The 25,420-nt window shown below is 33.5% G+C and overlaps 1 protein-coding gene across 11 annotated transcripts in view; it reads left to right on the plus strand.

Moving 5' to 3' along the window:
* The window catches only part of Akap9 (A-kinase anchoring protein 9), a 137,303-nt gene that overhangs the window by 85,540 nt on the left and 26,343 nt on the right, over positions 1-25,420 (plus strand). For 8 of the 11 annotated variants that reach the window (XM_058582873.1, XM_058582874.1, XM_058582879.1 and 5 more), the window contains 10 exons: positions 2,107-2,269; positions 3,597-3,809; positions 4,872-4,910; positions 6,277-6,509; positions 7,516-7,635; positions 10,477-10,653; positions 11,014-11,118; positions 16,536-16,688; positions 17,025-17,204; positions 17,593-18,663. In XM_058582873.1, the coding sequence (XP_058438856.1) occupies positions 2,107-2,269; positions 3,597-3,809; positions 4,872-4,910; positions 6,277-6,509; positions 7,516-7,635; positions 10,477-10,653; positions 11,014-11,118; positions 16,536-16,688; positions 17,025-17,204; positions 17,593-18,663 (2,454 nt within the window). The remainder of the gene's footprint in view (positions 1-2,106; positions 2,270-3,596; positions 3,810-4,871; positions 4,911-6,276; positions 6,510-7,515; positions 7,636-10,476; positions 10,654-11,013; positions 11,119-16,535; positions 16,689-17,024; positions 17,205-17,592; positions 18,664-25,420) is intronic. The other 3 variants (XM_046455170.2, XM_046455172.2, XM_046455180.2) reach the window with 1 other exon arrangement.

Below are 25,420 nucleotides of genomic sequence, written 5' to 3' on the forward strand. Positions count from 1 at the left end.
GAACTTATTTTCAGTTTTCTAAATGTCAACTAATTCTGTAGAGAAATATATTTTTTCTGTTTTTTATGTGAAATTTATAAACATTGCTAAAGTGTTTAGCATAAAGATACCTGCATATTCAGTATTCCAGGTTTATTTGATTCTCAAATATGTTGTGAATGATTGACTACAAGTTATTCAGCACTTTTTATGACTTTGGTGGCTTTAACTGTACATGCTAGCTAATATTTAACAAACCAGATGGTTTTTAGAATAGTGTTGTTACCCCTTCTACAACTTTTGTTTTAAGTGTCATAATCTTTACTAAAGCTTATCCATACTTTAAGTATAATGGTGAGTTTACTAAATACTTTGAAAATATTGAGTTTAAAATTTTTATATAATGCATACTATTATAGATATTAGGAATAAATCATACCTTAACTGGATAGAAGGTATTATGTAAAGTATGTAAATGAGAATTTTAAGGGGGACTCTTATCCCAAATGAAGTGGATCCCAACTGCTATTGTAAATAAAATATATTACCCTTACTTATTTGATTGCTTGAGGTTTTTGCTTTGTTTCTAAAACTGAAGGTTTTTTTCATGATTTCTGGTAAATATATAAATGTATGTGAAGGTGGTTTAGATCTTGTCATGAAATGGAGCATAGAGGCAAAGACTTATTAAATTTATCTAAAGCAAATATTTATTTTATTGTAAATACTCTATTGAATTTCTGTAGTAAATTTGGAAAATAGTTCATCTTTTTTTAGTTATAACTTTGAACTCTATATTTCATATATTTTCTAGGTCATTAGTATATAATAAAAAATTATGTACATATTGAAGCAATTAATGTATTTTAAAAAATGTATTGACTAAATTCAGGAGAGTAGTTGTGTACAACATTTATACTTCATGGTCATTTTCTTTATAGTAAAAATTAAAATATAGTATTTATCCACATTTAAAGGAAAATACTCTTGGTAGTTAAAAATGAACATGTTCATAAAATTTTTCCTTTTTAAAGTAACAATATATTTTCACAGATATTTTAGGAAATTATTTACAAATTAAAATTTGTTTAATTTTCCATTATGAGTCTTATATCTATGCTCATTTTTAAATAATAGGTTATAAATAAAATTTAAACATTCTTTTAAAACAACAATTATTGGGGTTGGGGTTGTAGCTCAGTGGTAGAGTGATTCCCTGACATGTGAGGCACTAGGTTCAATCCTCAGCACCACATAAAAATAAATAAGTAAAACAAAGGTATTGTGTCCACCTACAACTAAAAAAAAAAAAAAAAATACATTAAATTAAAAAAACAATAATTGCATACTGAATATTTTGGAAATTGATTTGGTTTGTCAATAACACTCAGGTGTGAGGAGCAGAAGTCTTTAAGAATAAGATTTTAAATATTATCTTAATTTTATAATACATTATTAATGTCTAATTAGAAACCTTAGAAACCACTACATTTTATCATTTTAAGCTTAAAACATGGCAGTAATGTCTTTCTGATACACAAACTTATGTAAATTTACAAAATTTATTTAAAAGACTTGCTGTAAGCCTGTTGTCAATACATACAATTATTTCTTAAAATTCTGGGGCTAAGTACTAGAAACATTTGAGCTCAATTTTGTTTTCTGTGGAGTTTTTTTTTTTTTTCTGCATGTAGTTGTTTCAGTAAAAAAGATAAGTAGATGGTGACATATAAAAGCTCAGATAACTAAAGCAAAGTTAGTGCTTTTTTGTAATTTCACACAAATGATTAAGTGATCGCGATTCAACTACTTCCTGATCGAGAGCTTTGGCCTCAAGTGTGTATTACCATCTTAAAAACTATTTTAAAAATGGAGTCAGTATATGCCAATGATAGCATTCTAAGAAGGCTGTATTTTTAATGCCTCCGAATTCTAAAGTGTTCAAAACAAATGTGGAGTCTACTGTTGACTTATCCTCCCCACAAATGTTAACATGCATTAGAACTGTCTTAAGTGACTGTAAGTCAGTAATATGTCTTTTATTTGAAATCCTTACTTTAATGGAAAATGACACTGGTTTTCCTAACACTTCATCTTCCTTCATGTATTCTTTCCCTTCTTGTTTAGCTTGAACATGCAAAAGTTACACAAACAGAATTGATGCGTGAGTCATTCAAACAGAAACAACAGGCAACAGAGTCCCTTAAATGCCAAGAAGAACTGCTAGAGCGCCTTCATGAAGAGTCTAGGGCCAGAGAACAGCTGGCAGTGGAGCTCAGTAAGGCTGAGGGTAAGTACCTTGCCTTTGGCAAGTCAGAGTAGCAGAACTTCAGTCTTAAAATAGAGATTTTGATGTACAGCCAAATTCAGAAACAAATCTACTCTAATTTAGAGCAGCCATTGGAAGTAGTTGTGGTTTGTCTTCAGAGTTTTTCCAAGCAGTTTTTAAAACTGCATATACACATTTAAATATAAAAGGAACTTATAGAATTACTGAAAATATAAAGGAATTTTAGAAAATAGAGAAATGGATGGTGGAGAGTTGTTACCATGATCCCACCATCCTAAGACATGCCTGTAATTTAAAAATGAGAAAACCGAAGGTAAAGATGTTATTGAATTGTTTAAGGTAACCATTAAATGGTGACCATAGGCTTTAAGCCTCTAAAGCCTTGGGCTTTGCCTCTTCTTCCCCCATGCTGTGGTATTGACCTTGCCCTTCTAGAATTAAAATACCAACTTGAGAGAAAATGTTTTGTTAGAGCTTCATAGTCATACATAGTAGCTGAGTTCATCTCAACAAACTCATACATGCATGGAAATCAATTTCAGTTCATGATCCCCTTCTTTTCCCTCCCGTCTTCTTTCCCCTCTCCCATTCTCCTTCCTCTACTCTATTAGAATTGTGATTCGATTTATAATATCTGATTTACATTAAGCTGTCTAGGAACTTGTCTATTTTTATCTTTTTAATAAAGTGAATTATGCATATACAACGTGATGATACTTCAGTATAGCAAAGTATTTGGAAGTTTAGAGAAATTTCATATTAATGTCAGGTTGGTAAACAAGAAGATTGCATTAGGCCAGGCACAGTGGCACATGCCTGTAATCCCAGTGACATGCCCAGGGACACTGAGGCAGGAAGATTATTAATTCAATGCCAGCCTCAGCAATTTAGCAATGCCCTAAGCAACTTAGTGAGACTTGTTTCTAAATAAAATAGAACTGGGGATGTAACTCAGTGGTAAAGCACCCCTGGGTTCAATTCCTGGTACTCAAAAAAGAAGACGACGACTAAATCAAATGTACATATTAAAAGTTAAAGGCTGGGGTTGTGGTTCAGTGGTAGAACATTTGATAGCACACATGAAGCACTGGCTTCAGTCCCCAGCACCACATAAAATATACTAAATAAAGGTATTGTGTCCATCTTCAACTGAAAAAAAAAAAAGTCAATAAGTTGCTGCTATTAATAGCAAATTCATTCAAGACTCTTAATAGGTTTGAATGATTTAAAGTTTTGCTAACAGCTCTTTTGTTGTTCATATTAAAACATATTAATGTTCAAATTTAAATGAGTTGTAATTCCATTTCCTGTTCATTTTATCTTACAGGTATCATTGATGGCTACGCAGATGAAAAAACTGTTTTTGAAAGGCAAATTCAGGAAAAAACTGATATAATAGATCGCCTTGAGCAGGAGTTGTTACATGCAGGTAATAGGTTGCAAGAATTGGAAGCAGAACAACAAGAAATCCAAGCAGAAAAAGAATTATTGTCAAGACAGAAGGAGGCAATGAAAGCAGAAGCAAGTCCAGTTGTACAACGTACGTATTTTCAGACTTTGGAACACTTTTCTTTTCATTTATATTCTTTAAACATTAAGAGTGATTTTTCCCCCTTTTTTTCAATGCCATTATTCATATACCATATAGGAACTTGAAAAATAATAGCAGAATGGGCTGAGGTTGTGACTCAGTGATAGCGCGCTTGCCTAGCATGTGGGAGGCACTGGGATCCATCCTCAACACTGTATATAAGTAAAATGAAGATCCACTGACAACTAAAAAAGTGTATTCAAAAAAATTATAACCAAACATACCTTATAGGTAATTGTCTTATTAGACAACCAAGTAGAACCAGGGTTTTCTTTTCTTTCTTTTTAAATCTCTGACAGATGTTGACTGTTGACAGGAAAAGACAATTCTTTACTTATCCCCAAAAATCTGCCTCAAGAGATGGTTACAAATAAAGGGGCAGAATATTTTATAAATTGTGTAAGCTTTAGGCTTTTTAATAGAAAAGAGAAAGCAAAAAAATGTATTGTCGGATTAAATAACTAAGAACTTGTTTTAGTAATAAGCAGGTCTGGGGCTTGCAAGCCAAATAGATGGAAAAGATCAATGGCGCTAGTTTAGTAGGAGTTCAAAGAGAAGTTAAATTTACAAATAACCTTAATTTTTCCTTAGATAAGAAATTAAATAATATCTTGACGTTAAAGTTTGTTTAGCAGTAAATGTCAATCTTTATAATAGTAAAAATTTAAATTCAATTTATTGTGTCCTCACTTTTATAGTAAACATAAGTTGGAATTATAAACTCTTTCTCTAATTTCATTTGATCAATTAAGAAATACAACATACATTTTTTTGTAAAATGATGAAATTAGTCTAACATGGGTTTAGGGTTGTAATTTTTAAATGTGGAAAAACTTTGTGTCATACATGTAAAATATTCAAGAAATATTGGAACTTCTCAAAATCTCCAGTGATGATAATCAGTGGCTTCAGCGTCTGCTTCTAATATATATGTGGGCACATGCATTATCTTATTTTAGCCAATAGAATATGTATAATATTTTTGTTGTGTCTTGTTTTCTATTTTCATAGGACTAGTAGATGCTGCAGTCGATGCAGCACCTGAAGCAGGTGTGTGCGTACAATTGCATGGACTATTTTTGAGTGGTAGATTTAGATGCAAATTTTGAGTAACCCTTGGATTTTCAACCAACTAACATGTCTCTAATTTTGCAGTTTTGCTGCTGTGATTCACTCTTAAAGTTGTTCTCTTTTAACAACAAAACAACTTGTCTTACTATGAAAGTTCACATTTTCACTTGAAATTAACAACTGAGATTGATGATGACCATCATCTTATTATCTGTTTTGCATGAAACTTAAAACAATTTCAATTTTTCAAAGAAATTTTTTTTTAAACAAATATATTAAATCTTGTAGTCTATGACTTTCCAGAATCCTCTTCTAAGTCAGGAAGTTTATAAGATGATGGTAGTAAAAAGATCAATGGAATTTAGTAAGAGGCTTTCTGATTGATTTACTTTTTGTTAACATCTAGTATCAGTGTTGTTTTCAAAGGAAAATTTTTTTCTGTTGATTCCTTGTCCTGAGTATAGTGTTGGCACATCAGTTAGTATAAAGATTCTAGAGATAAGTTCTTTCTATTTTCTTTATTAGAGGATTGGTTTACTTTTTCTTTTATACTTTATTATTATATTAATAATGATATTAACTAACACAATAGTGCTTACTGTACTACAGTTACTGTTTTACATATTTTAACTCATTTGATTCCAAATTTGCTGTAAGAGATTGGCAATGATATAGTTCCCATTTTACATATAAGGAAACCAAGGATCATCATATTGAATATCATGTAAAACAAAAGAGGCAAGCTAGGATTTGAAGACATAGTCTGTTTTTAGTGCTAACCACACTGCCTCTCACATGTCAGTTTTCCCTTGATGCACATACATGTGAGCATGCAAAAACAACTCAGTAATATGGATCTAATAAGGAGTAAAAATAACAGGAAATTCTGGGTATAGTCATATTTCTTCTTCTACAACTCTTCCTTGCTTGTTTAAAGATTTACAGTGATTTTTTGTGTATATTATGTATGCATATGAAAGTGATTTATGGGTTTGGAATGAATTAATTTTTGTGTGAGGTAAATAAAATGTTCTTTTTCTATGCTTAAATTTCATTCAATTTTGTTCTATTCTTAATAGTGAAAAGTGGCTTTTTTTGTCATTTGCTATGTTTTTACAAAAATGGTGTTTTTGTGACGGGACTTTCTTTTTGTTAATTCTGCATAATTTTAATAATACTAGTTTATGTATGTGTAGCAGTAAGATATTTTGTTATTTCCATAAGAGAATATTTACTTTTTAATATGGATTTAAAATATTTCTCAGCCTTTATTTCATGAAGGTAAAATTTACTGGAAGCACTATTAATTATAATTAACTCTGAATGCTTTTGCATTTATAAACAGAATTACTACATGAGACAGAAAAATTAATGAAGGAAAAGCTAGAATTGCAATGTCAAGCTGAGAAAGTACATGATGAACTTCAAAAACAAATGAAAGCTTTGGAAATAGATGTTGAAGAACAAGTCAGTTGGTTTATAGAGATGGAACAAGAAAAAAATGCTGAAGTAATGGATTTAAGACAGCAAAACCAAGCACTGGAAAAGCAATTAGAAAAAATGAGAAAATTTTTAGATGTAAGTATTTGCAATTTGATATTGATTTTTCTCAGTAGAATACTATGTGATACTGTTCTATATTATTTTAATTTTAAATTATAGGGACTCTTAATATTTTTGCTTATGTGTGTATTCCACCAATGGAGAGAGTATTCCAATAATTTATTATGTAACAATCAAAATGAAAATAGTAAAACTAGGGCAGGGAATGTAGCTCAGTGGTAGAGCACTGCTTAGCATGAATGAAATGAGGCCGGCCCTAGGTTGAATCACCAGCACCAAAAAAAAAAAAAAAAAAAAAAAAAACCTAAACAACAACAAAACTTGTGCCACTAGCTTGTGAATAAGCCCTACTAGTTAACGTTCCAAAATTCATAGTTAATCTTCTACTAGTCTCTCATTTAACCAGTAGCCAAAGCAAGTAAGAATTCCAAGAGCTAATTGTCTACCATTGTGTCCACCTCAAAAGGTGTGAACACAGGTAACAACAGTGTGGCACTTGCACTAGAATAGTTGCCAAGCTTCCATTGCTCTCTTCCAAAAAGATGTTAAATCTTTAATTTCACATGGATAGTCTTCTTTAAGATTTCTTATAAGCCAGATTTTCTCTTCACATATCAGAGAATTAGAGTCTTATACTATTTATAATTTTAGGTATAAAACTTAAGATTAAAGAAATTGATTTACCAGACAGTTTGTTTATTTGCTTAATGACTGAGTTAGCAGTGTAATTTCTCCATTGTACAAGTACATTCATTGATGGAGGAGAATTATTTCATTCTGAGTTTAACATTACCTAAATGAAAACAAATGTACTTCAAATAAATTTTAAGTATTTAAAATTTGTGGAAGAACCCAAATAAGTAATGTGTCATACCAAAAATATTTTTAAATCTTTGTGATTCCATGGTCATCAGTCCTTTCTTTTCAAACAAACTTAACAACCTATAACTAAAGAGAGATAATAGGTTTAATAAATATTGTTTCTTCAATTACTATTGTTTTTATTATTGTTCAATTTCAGGAGCAAGCCATTGACAGAGAACATGAGAGAGATGTGTTCCAACAAGAAATACAGAAGTTAGAACAACAACTTAAGGTTGTGCCTCGAATCCAGCCTGTTGGTGAACATCAAACTAGAGAGGTAAGAACTTTATTGGTATTTCCTATTTGTATCTTGAGTGTGAAGTAAGAGTTACATTATGAAAAACTTAAAAGTGAATAAGGTATAAATCTTAAAAATCAGGACATTGAATGTTACTTAAATGTGAGGAGGTCATAAACCCTAAAAAATGTTTGTATTGGACTAGGGGTTATAGTTCATGGTAGAACACTTGCCCAGCGTACCCGAAGCCCTGGATTTGATGCCAGCACCATCAAAAACAAAACATAAAAATGTTGTACAGAAATTTGGAATTATTTCCATCTTTATATATTTTCTAGTATTAAATAAACTTCTCTGCCTAATTCTCTACTCCCATCCCAACAAAACTGATAATTCTCTGTAGTCACTCTTTACTAATTATTTCCCTTTCTCTTCTCTTTTACAGTCCACTACAATGAAGTTTCCAACATCTTTTTCTTGGAATTTTATACCCCTTAGTATATTTAAACTGTTCCTATGAAGGTTACCCAAAGCCTCTTGGCTGTATCTAGTAATCACCTCTCTGTCTTTAATACTACTCAACCATTTGGAGACACTCATTACAGTCTTCTATAAGTATCTCCTTCTCTTGACTGCTATGACACACCTACTGTAGAGTGTGGTCTCTCTCCTCCAGTATTTATTTGTCTTCTGCCTACCCAAAATAAATGAGGGGTGCCTCATGACTTAGTCTTAGAGTCCTTGTTCTTCCGTTCTTACATTTTCTTCCCAGTCATCTGTAAATTGCCCCACAGTTGTTCCTTTATTCCTAACATCTCTGTTGAACTCTGTACTTGAATTTTCAACTGCCTACTCTGTCTCCATGTAGATGTCTCATTTTTAACATATCCAGGAATCATATTCTTGGTTCCTGATTAGCCTTTATCAAAAAGACAAGAATAAAATTATTCCTTCTTCATCTCAATAAATGTTGTGCCTTCTAAATCATCTTCTTTGCTAAGTTCTAGAATTCTTCCTCAGTCCCACTCCTTCTCAGCCCTGATCCCAAACTACTAATGGATCAGATTTATACTATATCTTTTTATTCTTTTCACCTTTATTCATTTCCCTGTGTCTTAGTTGTCATATTATTTGCCTATATGTGTGAGGTAGCTTCCTGACCAGTCTCCCTGCTTCTACCCTGTCACTCCCACTGTCCATTTTCCTCATACAGAAAACTCTACATTTATTAAACAAATGCTACATGGGAAATATTATATATATTTATATGTATATCACTTATATATATTTCTAAAGATGGCTTGTCCTGGTTATAAAGAGATTGTGCTTGAGATAAGCAATCCCAGTGTGGATCATGGCTGTGCTATGTAGTAGATGTGTGACAGTAACTAAGCTACTTAACCTTTCAAATCTATTTATTCATTTCGAAAATAAAGACAGTAATAGCTCCCACTGCATAGCAGTATTAGTGTGGCCCTTAGTTAACACTTAAATTCAACTACTATTATTTCTGAAAATAATTTTATTGCTGAAAATTATCTACAATTTCTAAGAAGTTTACTTGATTCATTTCTCTTAAAAGTACCTCAAAGAAGTATAAAATGCCTATAAGTTCATTGTAATGAAATGTTAAATCTGCTAGAGTAGCAGAGAAGTCGTCATTGCCCTTATTTCTAACAAATGTATTTTTAGCTTTTGAAAAACAGTGACTTATTCATTGAAACTCAAAAGATAATTCAAAATCTAGAACTTTGACTGCCATTTTCTACTATATAATTTTTTAAAAAATATATGAAAGTTGACCCATCTAGTTCATGAAACTTTAAGGTATGTTTGAGTTTCCTCAGGAACATTGTGACCCATTTGTTCTCTGCTTACCCTGCCAGAACTAATCCCAACTTCTGATTTTCTGAAGACCCAAAAATTCCAACTGTGAATACATATTATAATATGCCATTTCATTGTACCTGTTTTATAGCCTTTTCTCATGAACGTAATCCAAAACTTAGTCAACCTATTATTCTCAGTAGCTTTATTACTGTTAAAATTTAATCCTGTAATTATAATTAAGCTTGCATTTTTTTAATGTTCTGAATAATGATTGTCATTTTGTATAATTGCCTCCAAGTATTTCACTGAATAAAGGTAGTATTCTTTTATTTCTTACCATCACTTATCTTTTTAGGAACCTCCTCTCCCTCTTGATCAGAACTAATTTCATAAATTATCTTATTAATCCTTCCTGTATTCTTCTATCACAGAGCCATTGAATTGAAGGCACTTGCATATCAGTCTTCAGGGATAAGTTGTGAGATGTGTCATTATTTATTTTGGATGCAGGAGAAACTATTAAGACACTAAATGTACAGCTCTCTCTTTCCACCCATTCTCATCTCTATTCTGGGATGGTGCAATGTACAGGTTGAAAGTGCTTTGTAAATAACTATTATCAAAAGGTAATTCATGAAAGATTTTTTTTCAGGTTATCTTACTTCACATTCTGAGAGCAAGTCAGTAAGTACTCTACAAATTTGCCATCTTTAAGGTCATAGGTCTTAGTATGATTGTACCATTACTAGATAATTCAACATTCAAAATGTGGTTTTCCCCTCTTCCTAGCTAAAGTCTTAGTCTTAAGAGAATGAAATTTTTCTAAAAAGGGTTGAGCAAAAGCAATATTTGTTGTTTACTAGTGCTGCCTAGTTCTTATCAACTTGGGAAATATCAACCTTTGTTTGAGATAATAGTTGCTATTCTTATAAAAAATGAAATTAATATAGCATTTCAAAATGTTTTTTGGAAAAAAAATGATTTTTGAGATGAATTAAAAGTTATGAACTTTTCAAATTTTTAGATTTTTTTTGTTTATTATATTTTCAGGTTGAACAGTTAACAAATGATCTAAAAGAAAAAACAGACAAGTGCAGTGAGCTGCTTCTATCAAAAGAACAGCTTCAGAGAGATGTACAAGAGAGGAATGAAGAAATTGAAAGGCTAGAGTTCAGAGTGAGAGAACTGGAACAAGCCTTACTTGTTAGCACAGACAATTTTCAAAAGGTGTGACATTTTGAGTTAACTTTATTAAGTGTTTTAATGAAGAAAAGTTTGATACACAAACATCAGAGCTTGAATAAGAAAGCTTGAGGGTGGGGGCAGATGGGAAAGAGCCTTCATTTTTATCTGAGAAATGCATTTTAAGTGTCAAAAGTTCCTGTTTGACTCTATGAATGTATTCAAGACTGAATATCTGTAACTTTTTGATATTCACTAATGTAGAGTTTGTCCTCCTAACTGGTCAGAGAGAATTGCTACTTATCCAAAAGGAAACATACACCCACACACACACACACACACACACACTCTGAATAATCAGTATTTAATGTCTGAAAATTTGAGAACATTCTTATATATTTAAAGGTAGAGGACCAGAAACAATTTGGAGCCTTACAAGCTAAAGCAGAATTGTCTCTAGAAGTGCAACTGCAAGCTGAGCGAGATGCTATTGACAGAAAAGAGAAAGAGGTAAGGACTTTTTTTTTCCTTTCATGTGTGTGTGTGTGTGTGTTAGATGTAGATGGGCAAATATCTTTGTTTTATTTACTTACATGGTTCTGAGGATTGAACCCAGTGCCTCACACATACTAGGCAAGCACTCTACCACTTTATTTTTAAATGACAAAATATGTTTTGAGTTATGTTAAAATCAGTTACCTTGAAAATGTCATTTGAACAAAATGAAATTTGTGGTCTAAAACCAAAGTATAGACTTTCTCAATTCAGTGCCTAAATTGATCTTCAAGACAATAAACATGTGAACTGATAAGCTTATGAAGGAAGTTTATTCCAGGTTGAGAGGATAACTAGTGTGAGCACTTTGAAGCAAGAAGAAATTTAGAGAGGGAGAAAGGACAATTTAGCAGGTATGGGCTGAGTGAAGAGGACAGTGGAGAAATATAGTAGTTAGGACAAAAGGCAGCATCTCTTTTCTCCTGTTCGTGCTATGGGCGTTGAGTTTTTGCTCCTCTCTACTGTGAATTTGGGTTTGCTTGCTTTCCTTTTTCTTTTTAAACTTTTCCCTGAGAATTGATAGTGTTGTTTTACAACGTATGAAGCTTGTGCTTAAAAGATTAATAATGAACTAGGAATGTGAATTTAGCTCAATGTGGGTTTGAATCTGCAGCACCACAAAATAATAATAACAAGAAAGTAACTATAAAGTTATCCTGTGTTGCCCTTCTCCCTCCTTCTTAAAGAGAAGGATCCAATTAGGCATGGTGGTGCATGCCTGTAGTCCCTGCTTCTCAGGACGCTGAGGCAGGAGAATGAATCACTTGAGCCAAGGTGGTTAAGGTCAGCCTAGGCAACATAATAATACCCCTGTGAGAACAAGAAAAGAAAATTTACCTTTAGAGCTATAGTAATTTTAACTTTCTTTGTCTACTAATAGTTTTCCTAAAACATATAATACTCAACATCGTATAGTAGTAAATAATTTTAAATGTTTAAGATGTTTTTAATTATGTTTTGTCTCTTTCCATAGAATTTTTCTCAGAACATTTAAATTTATTTTAACAAATACTTATTTTGCTTAAATATCGTAGAAGTATTTGTTAATAAGTACTTGGAAATCTGTTTACAAAACTAATTTAGATATCAGCTAAAATGACAATTCAGCGAATGTGTAGTTCAAAGAAGAAAAAAGGAATCCATAGAAATTACTGTAGTTGAAATGATCCATGAGAAGGATCGTTTTCCCATTTTTATGTAACATCTGAGAAGTTCTTGTTTATTAGGTTTGGAGTTTTCATTGAAGCAGTGAGCACATTTATTTTTGTGTAACTATTTCTATATATTTGAAAGGAATTAATACTTAATGATTTATCTTAAATACTGAATAATCTCCTCCTCCCAAAAATGAACCTTCACAACTCTATCTAAAAGTAGTGGTAGTTGATTAAGAATACTTGGTGTAGCTTACTAGTTGTTTCTCTTCATTTGTGTGTGTATTCTGGGGCTCAAAGGGCCTCATACAAGCATTCCATCGCTGAGTTATTTCCTTAGCCCTAATTCTATACATACACACACACACACACACACACACAGGTTTTTTTGTTTTTGTTTTTGTGATGGAAGCCATTAAGTATAGTGCCAGGCTGCCTATAAACTCCAAATTACAAGGGTTCAAGCAATTCTCTCACATCAGCTTCCTGAGTAGCTGGGACTACATTCATATGCCACCATGCCCTATTATTTGTATTATCTTTTGAATGTAATATATATCTACTAACACCTTAATTTCCTGAATTAAGTTTCTAATAAACATCTACCTTTTACTCAGGATCATAGTACTAGTAGTTCAGAACTATAAGAAACCATAGAGAGCATCTGTTCTTCATTTACTTGCTTTACATAACTATAATGAGTATTCTATCAGAACTCACTCCCTTACCTATAACTGAATAATGAGAGGTATGAATGTAGAATTAAAACATATGTCTTTTAATGTTAATGAAAATAACTTAAGCATTCTATCCTGAAAACTAGGCAAATGTTTTCAGATGTCCTATTGAGTATAAACATAAAGATATCCTTATGTATCATTATTGTTGAGACGTTCAAATACTCCCAAAACCTAAATTTGTATAAAACATTTTTTTGAAAGTTCATTAGACTATGTAGAAATGTGGGATGAATAAAAAGAAGAAAACAGCTTCTTATAGGAGAAGGAAATATTGTGGAGACAATAGTTATTTTGAGAAAAGGATTCCTTCAGTAAGTTTTAGCTCTCTGTAGAACTAATGAGCTCTAGTTTACAGATAGCAATAGTAAATAATAGTTAACTTTGCTGAGGGCTGAGGGCTAGAAAGTATATTAAATGCCTTGTCCCATTAACCCTTAACTGTCTTCCTGGGAATAGGTTCTGTTCTAAAATCTCCTAATTTGCCAGTGTGTGACCTGATCCTTAAGAGAGGTTAGTACTTAGTACAGACAGAAAGAACTGATTCTGGAACCCTATGATACTATACTGCCAGAACACTGAATATATTTTGCTTGTTAGTGAAAAATGTTAAAGACTGTCATTCAACATTTATTATTAAGCTGTTTCTGCATGTAGAGCACTTTTGTTCAGTTGTGAAATCAACACCAGACTTCAAGGAATATGCTATCTAATTAGTGGAACATATATAAGTTTTTTAACATTTTTTTAAGTTGTTGATGGACCTTTATTTTATTTTTTGATTATATGTGGTGCTGAGAATCTAACGCAGTGGCTCACACATGCCAGGCAAACGCTCTACCACTGAGCCACAACCCCAGCCCCTATACTTTTTTTTTTAAGAGAAAAAAACACTTAAAAAATAAAATAAAATAAAACTCAAATAGGTACAAATCAGTGTCATCCAAATAGTCTAAATATCAATTGGTAGATAAGTAAAACAAGTTTAAACCTTTCTAATGTTCTTCTGGTTTGGGTGTTGTTATAAGACAGCCTGAAACTAGAGTCTGCTTGAATAACAAGAATGTTCCATAGTGTCATTTGGAGAAATTAAAGTCTGATGTGATGTCTCAAGTTCAGCTACTTAAAATAAAAATGTTAGTACTTTAAACCAGTCCTTCTCTGCATATGAATCAGCTGGGGACCTTGTTAAAGTACAGGTCTTTTTTTTTTTAATCTTTCTCTTTTTTTAAAATTTTTAGTTGTAGAGAAACTAAATACCTTTTTTTTTTTTTTAATGTGGTGCTGAAGATCAAACCCTGTGCCTCACGCATGCTACGCAAGCGCTCTACCACTGAGCCACAACCTCAGCTCCCAAAATGCAGATCTTGAGTGCAGCACAAGATTCTGTGCATCAAACGTGCTCTCACATGATGCCTATTCTGCTGCTCCCGAGACTACACTTTGAGTAGCAGAGCTTTTAAGACATAGAGCTAAGAATTAGACTATTAAGTGATGTCACAAGGGAAAAAAAAAAGGTCATGTGAGGTGGGGCAGCAATTTTGAACTTAAATAACTATGTGTATGTTGATTTTATAATACCTTGTCATTAAAATTTGCTATAGAAGAGAAGAATAGGTGTAAATACTGTCAGATAACTTTGAAGAAGATACAGTCATCACAATTTTCAATAAACTAACCTGGAAATTATATATGTACAACCACTAAATGTATTTTAGTGTCTACAGAGTTTAATATCAGTGTTACAAAAAAAAATTTAAATAGAGGTCTTAGACATTAGTTATTAGAAACAGGATAAATTATAGTTTAGGACTGGAATTCCCAGGTTCAAAAGGTGGTTTCACCACATAGTAGACATGTGACCTCAGGACAAGTTACTCCTTGCTGTAACTCCCTTCCTCACTTCTGAAATGGGGTTAATCATAGAATAGAGCTCCTAAGGTTGTAACAGGCTTTTTAAAAAATAACAATATATAAAGTACTTTGTACCCATGCCTAGCAGTAATTCTCTATAAATAATAGCCATTATTTAGTATTTATACCATTTCTGTTTAAGAAATATTAGGCTGATTTTTTTTTTCCTTGCTGATTTCTTTTTTTAGGCTGATTTTTAAGGCCTTGCCTTGCCTGTGCTAGAATGATTCTAATTATGTGATGTATCAGTATATAAGCAACATATGCCCCTTTTCAACTTTAAGGCACTAAATGATTTAAAGTTGGCTCTGAGCCAGTTACTACTAAACACTGCTACTGCATCTTAGGTTGCTGTTAATGCAACATTTTTGATCATCAAATAAATATATGTTTATAAATTCATTTATTAAATATTAAGTAGCTGTGAATCCGTGAGATAAAGTGACTGCTAATGTCCTCAATCAAACCCATTTTTTTAAATAGAGCAATAATTAGCTCTTGATATTCGTCATCAGGTTCATTTTTTTTGTGTAACCATCTAAGAGGATTATTTTACTTTTATTACTAATAATCCATCTTCAAAAATTAAATTTCTGTTTTCCTATAAGTAAGAGCTCTCTGATTTTCTACTAAAATTATTTTGTTAACTTACTCTGCAATTCAGACCTAAGGATCTCTTGACCTTATTGTGTATCTCTGCTTCCATCTGCTTAATCAAACTACAAAGCAGCCAGGGCACTCAATGGATTATAATTAGATATTTGTGGGACTATATTAAGTTAGTTTTATTTGATACTAGAATAACTGAATTAATTCTACAATTTTTCTAAGCTTTTCAATAGCAACTGACTTAATTCTAACTGAATTTAACGTAAGAGTTAGCATGTGGACTACTCCTTTCTGTGACTCTTTCTGCTTATGGTAGAAAATGTTTCCTGGTGTCCTTCTTTAAAGGTGTCTTCTGCTTGGGCAAGATGGTTTAAGAATGTGCAGTGTGACAGGCACGGTGGCACACACCTATAATCCCACAACTCAGAAGTCTGAGACAGGAAGATTGCAAGTTTGAGGCCAGCCTCAGCACCTTAGCAAGACCCCAAGCAACTTACTAAGCATGACTCTATCTAAAAACTATAAAATGAAAAAAAGGGCTGGGGGGATGTGGTTCCATGGTAAAGCTCCCTTGGGTTCAGTCCCCAGTGCCAAAACAAAAACAAAATAAACAAACCAAAAAAGAAAAAAAAGAATGTGCAGTGTGAGCATGTCTAGGAACCATACAGGTATGGCTGGCTTAGAAAACCACTTTCCTTTATTCTTATGAATTAAGCATATGTACTTTGTAAAGCAAATACAACATTCTTTTTTTTTAATTTTTTTTTTAGTTGTAGTTGGACACAGTATCTTTATTTATTTTTATGTGGTACTGAGGATCGAACCCAGTGCCTCACATGTGCACGACAGGCGCTCTACCACTGAGCTACAGCCCCAGCCCCAACATTCTTAATTCTATCTTGACAAACATCTGTATAAAGTTTTTTTTTCTTTACTTTTCATAATTTTGATATTAAAGATAACAAACTTAGAAGAACAACTAGAGCAATTTAGAGATGAGCTTGAAAATAAAAATGAAGAAGTTCAGCAACTACATATGCAATTGGAAATACAGAAAAAGGAATCCACTACCCGTCTACAGGAACTTGAACAAGAAAATAAATTATTCAAGGTAACTATTTTAGAAAATTCTTTTTTCTATAAAGAGATAATAAGTTTTGCTCCTATGTAGTTATAATAAACATTTACTAAGTCCAGATCTAAATAATACTCACTCGAAGAACACTAGCAAGCAAATAGATTTGCATGGAACTTATTTTCTGCTCATAATTAAATTTTTGAGATTTTTTATGAAAATATTTCAAGAATTATTGATCTACATTATGTCTAATTTTTTTTACTTGTACATTGTAGGAAATGTATTTTTTATAAGACTTAATTGAAACAATGTTGTGAAAAATGCCATGTCATGAATACATCCAACTATGATGGTTATTTTTGTCACTAGGATGAAATGGAGAAATTGAAATTTGCCATAAAGGATCCTGAGGCTATCTCTACTCATGACCAGCATATGCTATTTGGGAAATTTGCTCAAATAATACAGGAAAAAGAGGTAGAAATTGATCGATTAAATGAGCAAATTAGAGACTTTCATCAACAACTTAGACTTACAACAGATAACAAGGTATACTCATTTAAAATTGGTTATTATCTGAAATCTAATATAGTTAAATAGAGTAATTAGCTTTGGATGCCATCTGTTATAGACTTAATTCAGTATTTTATCTTTTCCAATAAAATGTACTAGTGTTGACATTTTCCTAATAGAAAATCAAATACTAAAAAAGCATAAGCCACTTATGTTTAATAGAACTTCCAGAATGATGTTCTAAATAAGGTCTTTGTTTGATGTGATAAGGGAGGTGTTGGTCTATATTGAAAGTAACATAATGTGTCTGACAAGCATACAGCTTTTGTGCCTGATCATCTTTAAGTTTTTACCCTAAAATAAAACAAAATTTTAAAATATGAATACATATTTTTCTGTGTTTCCCTTTTTCATTAACTAATAGGATTTTGAAGAAAAAAATGAACTGATAAGGGATCTTGAAGTCCAAATAGAATGTCGGAAGAGTGATCATGAAAGTTTGAAGAAAAATAGAGAAGAAGAAACAGACAAGCTCAATGAAGTGATTGAAAAACTTCAGGAGGAATTGTCATATATTGAACAGAATATGTTGGTGGATACCAGTTCCCCCTCAGAACAAGAGGACAGCTTGAAACATCAGTTGGAAAAGGTTATAGCTGAAAAGCTGGCTTTGGAACAGCAAGTAGAAATCACTAATGAAGAAATGGCCTTCACAAAAAATATACTTAAAGAAACCAATTTTAAAATGGATCAGCTAACACAAGAATTAGTCAACTTGAAGAGAGAACATGACCATAAGGAAAAAATCCAAAGTGTACCAGATGAAAGTGTTAGCATGACTATAGATGATCTCAGCAAAGACCAACCCAAACTGGAAGTAATCCATATTGAAGATGTTCTTAAACCCCCTAAGAACAAGATGTATCTCAGATCTTTTGAAGAAAGCACCAAAGTTTCCAGAAATTTGGAAACAAAACTGCTACAGCTTGAGAGCTCTGTTAGCGCAAAGGACTTAGAACTTATCCAGTGTTATAAACAAATAGAAGACATAAAAGAACAAGGCCAATCTGAAACAGAAATGCTTCAGAAGAAGATCGTAAACCTACAGAAAGTACTTGAGGAGAAAGTAGCTGCTGCTCTTGTAAGTCAAGTCCAACTTGAGGCAGTTCAGGAATATGTGAAATTCTATCAAGATAAAGGAGTAGCTTCATCAGAACTTGAAAAGGAAAATATGCAGAATTTAAATCAAATAACAGAAAACAAGATGGAGTCAGATATGTCTGCATTAACCTTGAGAATATCAGACTTAGAAAGACAAGTGATTGAAATGCATACTACTTTGATTTCAGAAAAAGAACAAGTAGAAACTGCAGAGAAAAATGCTTTGGAAAAAGAAAAGAAGCTGATAGAACTGCAGAAGTTGTTGGAGGACAGTAAGAAAAAACTAGAAGGAAAAGAAAGGAAAAGAAGCCCTCACGGAGATTTTGTTCTCAAGGTTAGTTTTGTATTTGAGTTTTTCACATAAATACCCTAAGAAACTCTTTTTTTTTTTCCTTTGCTTATTAAGCTGATTGGTAATTTACTAAGTCAAACAGTTCTGCTGACACCTACCAATTTATACATAATGGGATTTTATTAAAAAAAAATCATATTGTTCTTAAAGAACTTTAGACAAACTAAAGAGTTTGTTTGAGCAAAAAGTGCTACATGCATTGTGCAACACTCAGAACCAGAAGAGATTCAAACAGTTTCACTGTGCAACAGTGGGTGGTATTTAGAGGCAGAACTCACAAATAAAATTCAGAAATTGCTTGATTGGTCATGGCTAGACCTTGTTTGGATGTGATTTGATTGGTTGATTGCCTATGACTGGCTGAAACATAGTTGCCTACTATCATTGGCTGAGACTTAGTAGTTGATTATATTCTGTTCATTTGTTTTCCTACCAAGTTACATTGCAGTTTCTTACACAGAAACTCAAGGTATAGAGACCAGATTAAATTTAATACTATAGGGTCATTTTATTATCACTAGAATAATGGGCCCAAATTATATTTTGTGATCTTCAAACATCTTTATTCAATCAGGGTTGTCATTAATTAGAACAGTTCAAATAAATATGGAAACATTAAATTTAGCAAATGTCCTCTAGAATTTCTGTGGATATTTTCTCCCTTAATGTACCTCTACTAAGTATGTTATGTCATCATCTCTTTTAAGTATCATAGTGCACCCCATAATCATCACCACCACAGTAATGTATATTCATAAGTATTCTATACATTCTAATCTTGCACCAAAGACAGTTTATTAATAGTAATAGATGATTTTTAATTAATTCCAGCACAATTTTTTTTTGGTTGGGGGAGAGCTTCATAAAATGGTCATACCACACTTTTGCAAAAATAATTTTGGCATAAAATCTGTGAAAGTTATCTAGGTGAGATACAATTATAAAAATATCAAAATATATTCATATTGAATTAACATATGAGTAACAAGTTATTAGCTTGGCAAATTTTATGCCTCATAATAGATTTTATTTTTTTTTTTAATTTTTTTATTGTTGGTTGTTCAAAACATTACATAGTTCTTGATATATCATATTTCACACTTTGATTCAAGTGGGTTATGAACTCCCATTTTTACCCCGTATACAAATTGCAGAATCACATCAGTTACACATCCATTGATTTACATATTGCCATACTAGTGTCTGTTGTATTCTGCTGCCTTTCCTATCCTCTACTATCCCCCCTCCCCTCCCCTCCCCTCTTCTCTCTCTATCCCCTCTACTGTCATTCATTTCTCCCCCTTGTATTATTTTCCCCTTTCCCCTCACTTCCTCTTGTATGAAATTTTGTATAACCCTGAGGGTCTCCTTCCATTTCCATGCAATTTCCCTTCTCTCTTCCTTTCCCTCCCACCTCTCATCCCAGTTTAATGTTAATCTTCTTCTCCTGCTCTTCGTCCCTACTCTGTTCTTAGTTACTCTCCTTATATCAAAGAAGACATTTGGCATTTGTTTTTTAGGGATTGGCTAGCTTCACTTAGCATAATCTGCTCTAATGCCATCCATTTTCCTGAAAATTCTATGATTTTGTGATTTTATAATGCAGAGTAATACTCCATTGTGTGTAAATGCCACATTTTTTTTTTATCCATTCGTCTATTGAAGGGCATCTAGGTTGGTTCCACAGTCTTGCTATTGTGAACTGTGCTGCTATGAACATCGATGTAGCAGTGTCCCTGTAGCATGCTCTTTTTAGGTCTTTAGGGAATAGACCGAGAAGGGGAATAGCTGGGTCAAATGGGGGTTCCATTCCCAGCTTTCCAAGAAATCTCCATACTGCTTTCCAAATTGGCCGCACCAATTTGCAGTCCCACCAGCAATGTACAAGTGTACCCTTTTCCCCACATCCTCGCTAGCACTTGTTGTTGTTTGACTTCATAATGGCTGCCAATCTTACTGGAGTGAGATGGTATCTTAGGGTGGTTTTGATTTGCATTTCTCTGACTGCTAGAGATGGTGAGCATTTTTTCATGTACTTGTTGATTGATTGTATGTCCTCCTCTGAGAAGTGTCTGTTCAGGTCCTTGGCCCATTTGTTGATTGGGTTATTTGTTATCTTATTGTCTAATTTTTTGAGTTCTTTGTATACTCTAGATATTAGGGCTCTATCTGAAGTGTGAGGAGTAAAGATTTGTTCCCAGGGGATGTAGGCTCCCTATTTACCTCTCTTATTGTTTCTTTTGCTGAGAAAAAAACTTTTTAGTTTGAGTAAGTCCCATTTGTTGATTCTAGTTATTAACTTTTGTGCTATGGGTGTCCTATTGAGGAATTTGGAGCCCGACCCCACAGTATGTAGATCGTAGCCAACTTTTTCTTCTATCAGACGCTGTGTCTCTGATTTGATATCAAGCTCCTTGATCCATTTTGAATTCACTTTTGTGCATGGCGAGAGAAAGGGATTCAGTTTCATTTTGTTGCATATGGATTTCCAGTTTTCCCAGCACCATTTGTTGAAGATGCTATCCTTCCTCCATTGCATGCTTTTAGCCCCTTTATCAAATATAAGATAGTTGTAGTTTTGTGGATTGGTTTCTGTGTCCTCTATTCTGTACCATTGGTCCACCCGCCTGTTTTGGTACCAGTACCATGCTGTTTTTGTTACTATTGCTCTGTAGTATAGTTTGAAGTCTGGTATCGCTATACCGCCTGATTGACACTTCCTGCTTAGCATTGTTTTTGCTATTCTGGGTCTTTTATTTTTCCATATGAATTTCATGATTGCTTTCTCTATTTCTACAAGAAATGCTGTTGGGATTTTGATTGGCATTGCATTAAACCTATAGAGAACTTTTGGTAATATCGCCATTTTGATGATGTTAGTTCTGCCTATCCATGAACAGGGTATATTTTTCCATCTTCTAAGATCTTCTGTTTCTCTCTTTAGGGTTCTGTAGTTTTCATTGTATAAGTCTTTCACGTCTTTTGTTAGGTTGATTCCCAAGTATTTTATTTTTCTTGAGGATATTGTGAATGGAGTGGTTGTCCTCATTTCCATTTCAGAGGATTTGTCGCTGATATACAGGAATGCCTTTGATTTATGCGTGTTGATTTTATAGCCTGCCACTTTGCTGAATTCATTTATTAGCTCTAATCGTTTCTTTGTAGACCCTTTTGGGTCTGCTAGGTATAGAATCATGTCACCTGCAAATAGTGATAATTTAAGTTCTTCTTTTCCTATTTTTGTGCCTTTAATTTCTTTCGTCTGTCTAATTGCTCTGGCCAGTGTTTCGAGAACTATGTTTAACAGAAGTGGTGAGAGAGGGCATCCCTGTCTTGTTCCAGATTTTAGAGGGAATGCCTTCAGTTTTTCTCCATTCAGAATGATGCTAGCCTGAGGCTTAGCATAGATTGCTTTTACAATATTGAGGTATGTTCCTGTTATCCCTAGTTTTTCTAGAGTTTTGAACATAAAGGGATGCTGTACTTTGTCGAATGCTTTTTCCGCGTCTATCGAGACGATCATATGGTTCTTATTTTTAAGTCTATTGATGTGGTGAATAACATTTATTGATTTCCGTATATTGAACCAGCCTTGCATCCCAGGGATGAATCCTACTTGATCATGGTGCACAATTTTTTTGATATGTTTTTGTATCCGATTCGCCAGAATTTTATTGAGGATTTTTGCATCTAGGTTCATTAGAGATATTGGTCTGTAGTTTTCTTTCTTTGAAGTGTCTTTGTCTGGTTTAGGAATCAGGGTGATGTTGGCCTCGTAGAATGAATTTGGAAGTTCTCCCTCTTTTTCTATTTCCTGAAGTAGCTTGAAAAGTATTGGTATTAGTTCCTCTTTAAAGGTTTTGTAAAACTCTGCTGTATACCCATCTGGTCCTGGGCTTTTCTTAGTTGGTAGTCTTTTGATGGTTTCTTCTATTTCCTCAATTGATATTGGTCTGTTTAGGTTGTCTATATCCTCCTGACTCAATCTGGGCAGATCATATGACTTAAGAAATTTATCGATGCCTTCACTATCTTCTAATTTATTGGAGTATAAGGATTCAAAATAATTTCTAATTATCTTCTGTATTTCTGAAGTGTCTGTTGTGATATTGCCTTTTTCATCCCGTATGCTAGTAATTTGCGTTCTCTCTCTTCTTTCTTCTCTTTGTTAGCATGGGTAAGGGTCTGTCGATTTTATTTATTTTTTCAAAGAACCAACTTTTAGTTTTGTCAATTTTTTCAATTGTTTCTTTTGTTTCAATTTCATTAATTTCAGCTCTGACTTTAATTATTTCTTGCCTTCTACTTCTTTTGCTGTTGTTTTGCTCTTCTTTTTCTAGGATTTTGAGATGAAGTATGAGATCATTTATTTGTTGGTTTTTTCTTTTTTTAAGGAATGAACTCCAAGCAATGAATTTTCCTCTTAGAACTGCTTTCAATGTGTCCCATAGATTCCGATATGTTGTGTCTGTGTTTTCATTTATCTCTAAGAATTTTTTAATTTCCTCCTTGATGTCTTCTATAACCCATTGATCATTCAGTAACCTATTGTTCATTCTCCAAGTGATGCATGATTTTTCCTTCCTTCTTTTATCATTGATTTTCAATTTCATTCCATTATAATCAGATAAGGTGCATGGTATTATCTCTACTCCTTTATATTGTCTAAGAGTTGCCCTGTGACAGAATATATGATCTATTTTTGAGAAGGATCCATATGCTGCTGAGAAAAATGTGTAACTGCTTGATGTTGGGTAGTATATTCTATATATGTCACTTAAGTCTAGGTTATTAATTGTGTTATTGAGCTCTATAGTTTCCTTATTCAACTTTTGTTTGGAAGATCTGTCCAGTGGTGAGAGAGGTGTGTTGAAGTCTCCCATGATTATTGTATGGTGGTCTATTAGACTCTTGAACTTGAGAAGAGTTTGTTTGATGAACATAGCTGCACCATTGTTTGGGGCATATATATTTATGATTGTTATGTCTTGTTTTTTGTATGGTTCCCTTGAGCAGTATGTAGTGTCTGTCTTTATCCCTTTTGATTAACTTTGGCTTGAAATCTATTTTATTTGATATGAGTATGGACACTCCTGCTTGTTTCCAAAGTCCATATGAGTGATATGATTTTTCCCAACCTTTCACCTTCAGCCTATGTATGTCTTTTCCTATCAAATGCATCTCCTGTAGGCAGCATATTGTTGGGTCTTGTTTTGTGATCCATTCTACTAGCCTGTGTCTCTTAATTGGTGAGTTTAAGCCATTAACATTTAGGGTTATTATTGAGATATGGGTTGTTCTTCCAGCCATGTTTGTTTATTTATGTTACTAAACATGGTTTGTTTTCCTCTTTGATTATTTTTCCCCCCTTTAGTGTCCTACCTCCCACTGTTGGTTTTCATTGTTATTTTCCATTTCCTCTTCTTGTAATGTTTTGCCGAGGATGTTTTGAAGAGATGGTTTTCTAGCTGCAAATTCTTTTAACTTTTGTTTATCGTGGATGGTTTTAATTTCATCTTCCATCCTGAAGCTTAATTTCGCTGGATACACAATTCTTGGTTGGAACCCATTTTCTTTCAGGGTTTGAAATATGTTATTCCAGGATCTTCTAGCTTTCAGAGTCTGTGTTGAAAGATCAGCTGTTATCCTGATTGGCTTACCCCTAAATGTAATCTGCTTCCTTTCTCTTGTAGCTTTTAAAATTCTCTCCTTATTCTGTATGTTGGGCATCTTCATTATAATGTGTCTAGGTGTGGATCTCTTATAATTTTGCACATTCAGCATCCTGTAGGCTTCTAGGATTTGGGATTGTGTCTCATTCTTCAAGTCTGGGAAGTTTTCTCGTGTTATTTCATTGAATAAATTGTTCATTCCTTTGGTATGGAGTTCTATACCTTCCTGTATCCCAATGACTCTTAAGTTTGGTCTCTTAATGTTATCCCATATTTCTTGGATGTTCTGCTCATGGTTTCTTAACAGTCTTGCTGAGCTGTCTATGTTCTTTTCCAGTTGAAATACTTTGTCTTCATTGTCTGATGTTCTATCTTCTAAGTGTTCTACTCTGCTGGTAGTATTCTCAATTGAGTTTTTAAGTTGGTTTATTGCTTCCTGCATTTCTAGGATTTCTGTTTGTTTGTTTTTTATAACCTCCATCTCCCTGTATAGTTGATCCTTTGCTTCCTGGATTTGTTTATGTAATTCATTGTTGAAGTGATCTTTCATTGTCTGATTTTGCTGTCTAATGTCTCCCTTGAGACTCCAGATCATCTGAAGCATGTATATCCTGAATTCTTTATCTGACATTCCATCTGCTGCAGATATTACCTCTTCTAACGTTGAGTTGACCTGCATTGCTTGTGGTCCTTTCTTTCCTTGTCTCTTCATACTGTTCAAGTTTCTTTCTGCTTGGTGAAACTGTTGTGCTATTGAATTTTCCCCGTATATATTTATATTGCTCTTGTATAGTTGCAAAGTCTCCCTCGCAGGCGCGGGCAGCGGCTCTGCCCCTCCTCCTATTGGGGCAATGTGCCTACCACGCCAGCAGGCCGCTGGGCCTGTTCTGCCGGTCAGTAGCAGGTCCGCCTACCTTGCAGGCACGGGCGGCGGCTCTGCCCCTCTGCAGGCCCCTGGGCTTGTTCTTTCGGTGGTCCCAGTTCTGCCTACTTTGCCGGCACTGGCAGCGGCACTGCCCCTCTGCAGGCCACTGGGCCTGTTCTGCCGGTGGGTCGCAGGTCCGCCT

This window comes from Marmota monax, unplaced genomic scaffold, assembly GCF_021218885.2.
Source record: "Marmota monax isolate L192 unplaced genomic scaffold, Marmota_monax_Labrador192_F-V1.1 WCK01_AAM20220418_F8-fsc00264, whole genome shotgun sequence".
NCBI lineage: Eukaryota > Metazoa > Chordata > Mammalia > Rodentia > Sciuridae > Marmota > Marmota monax.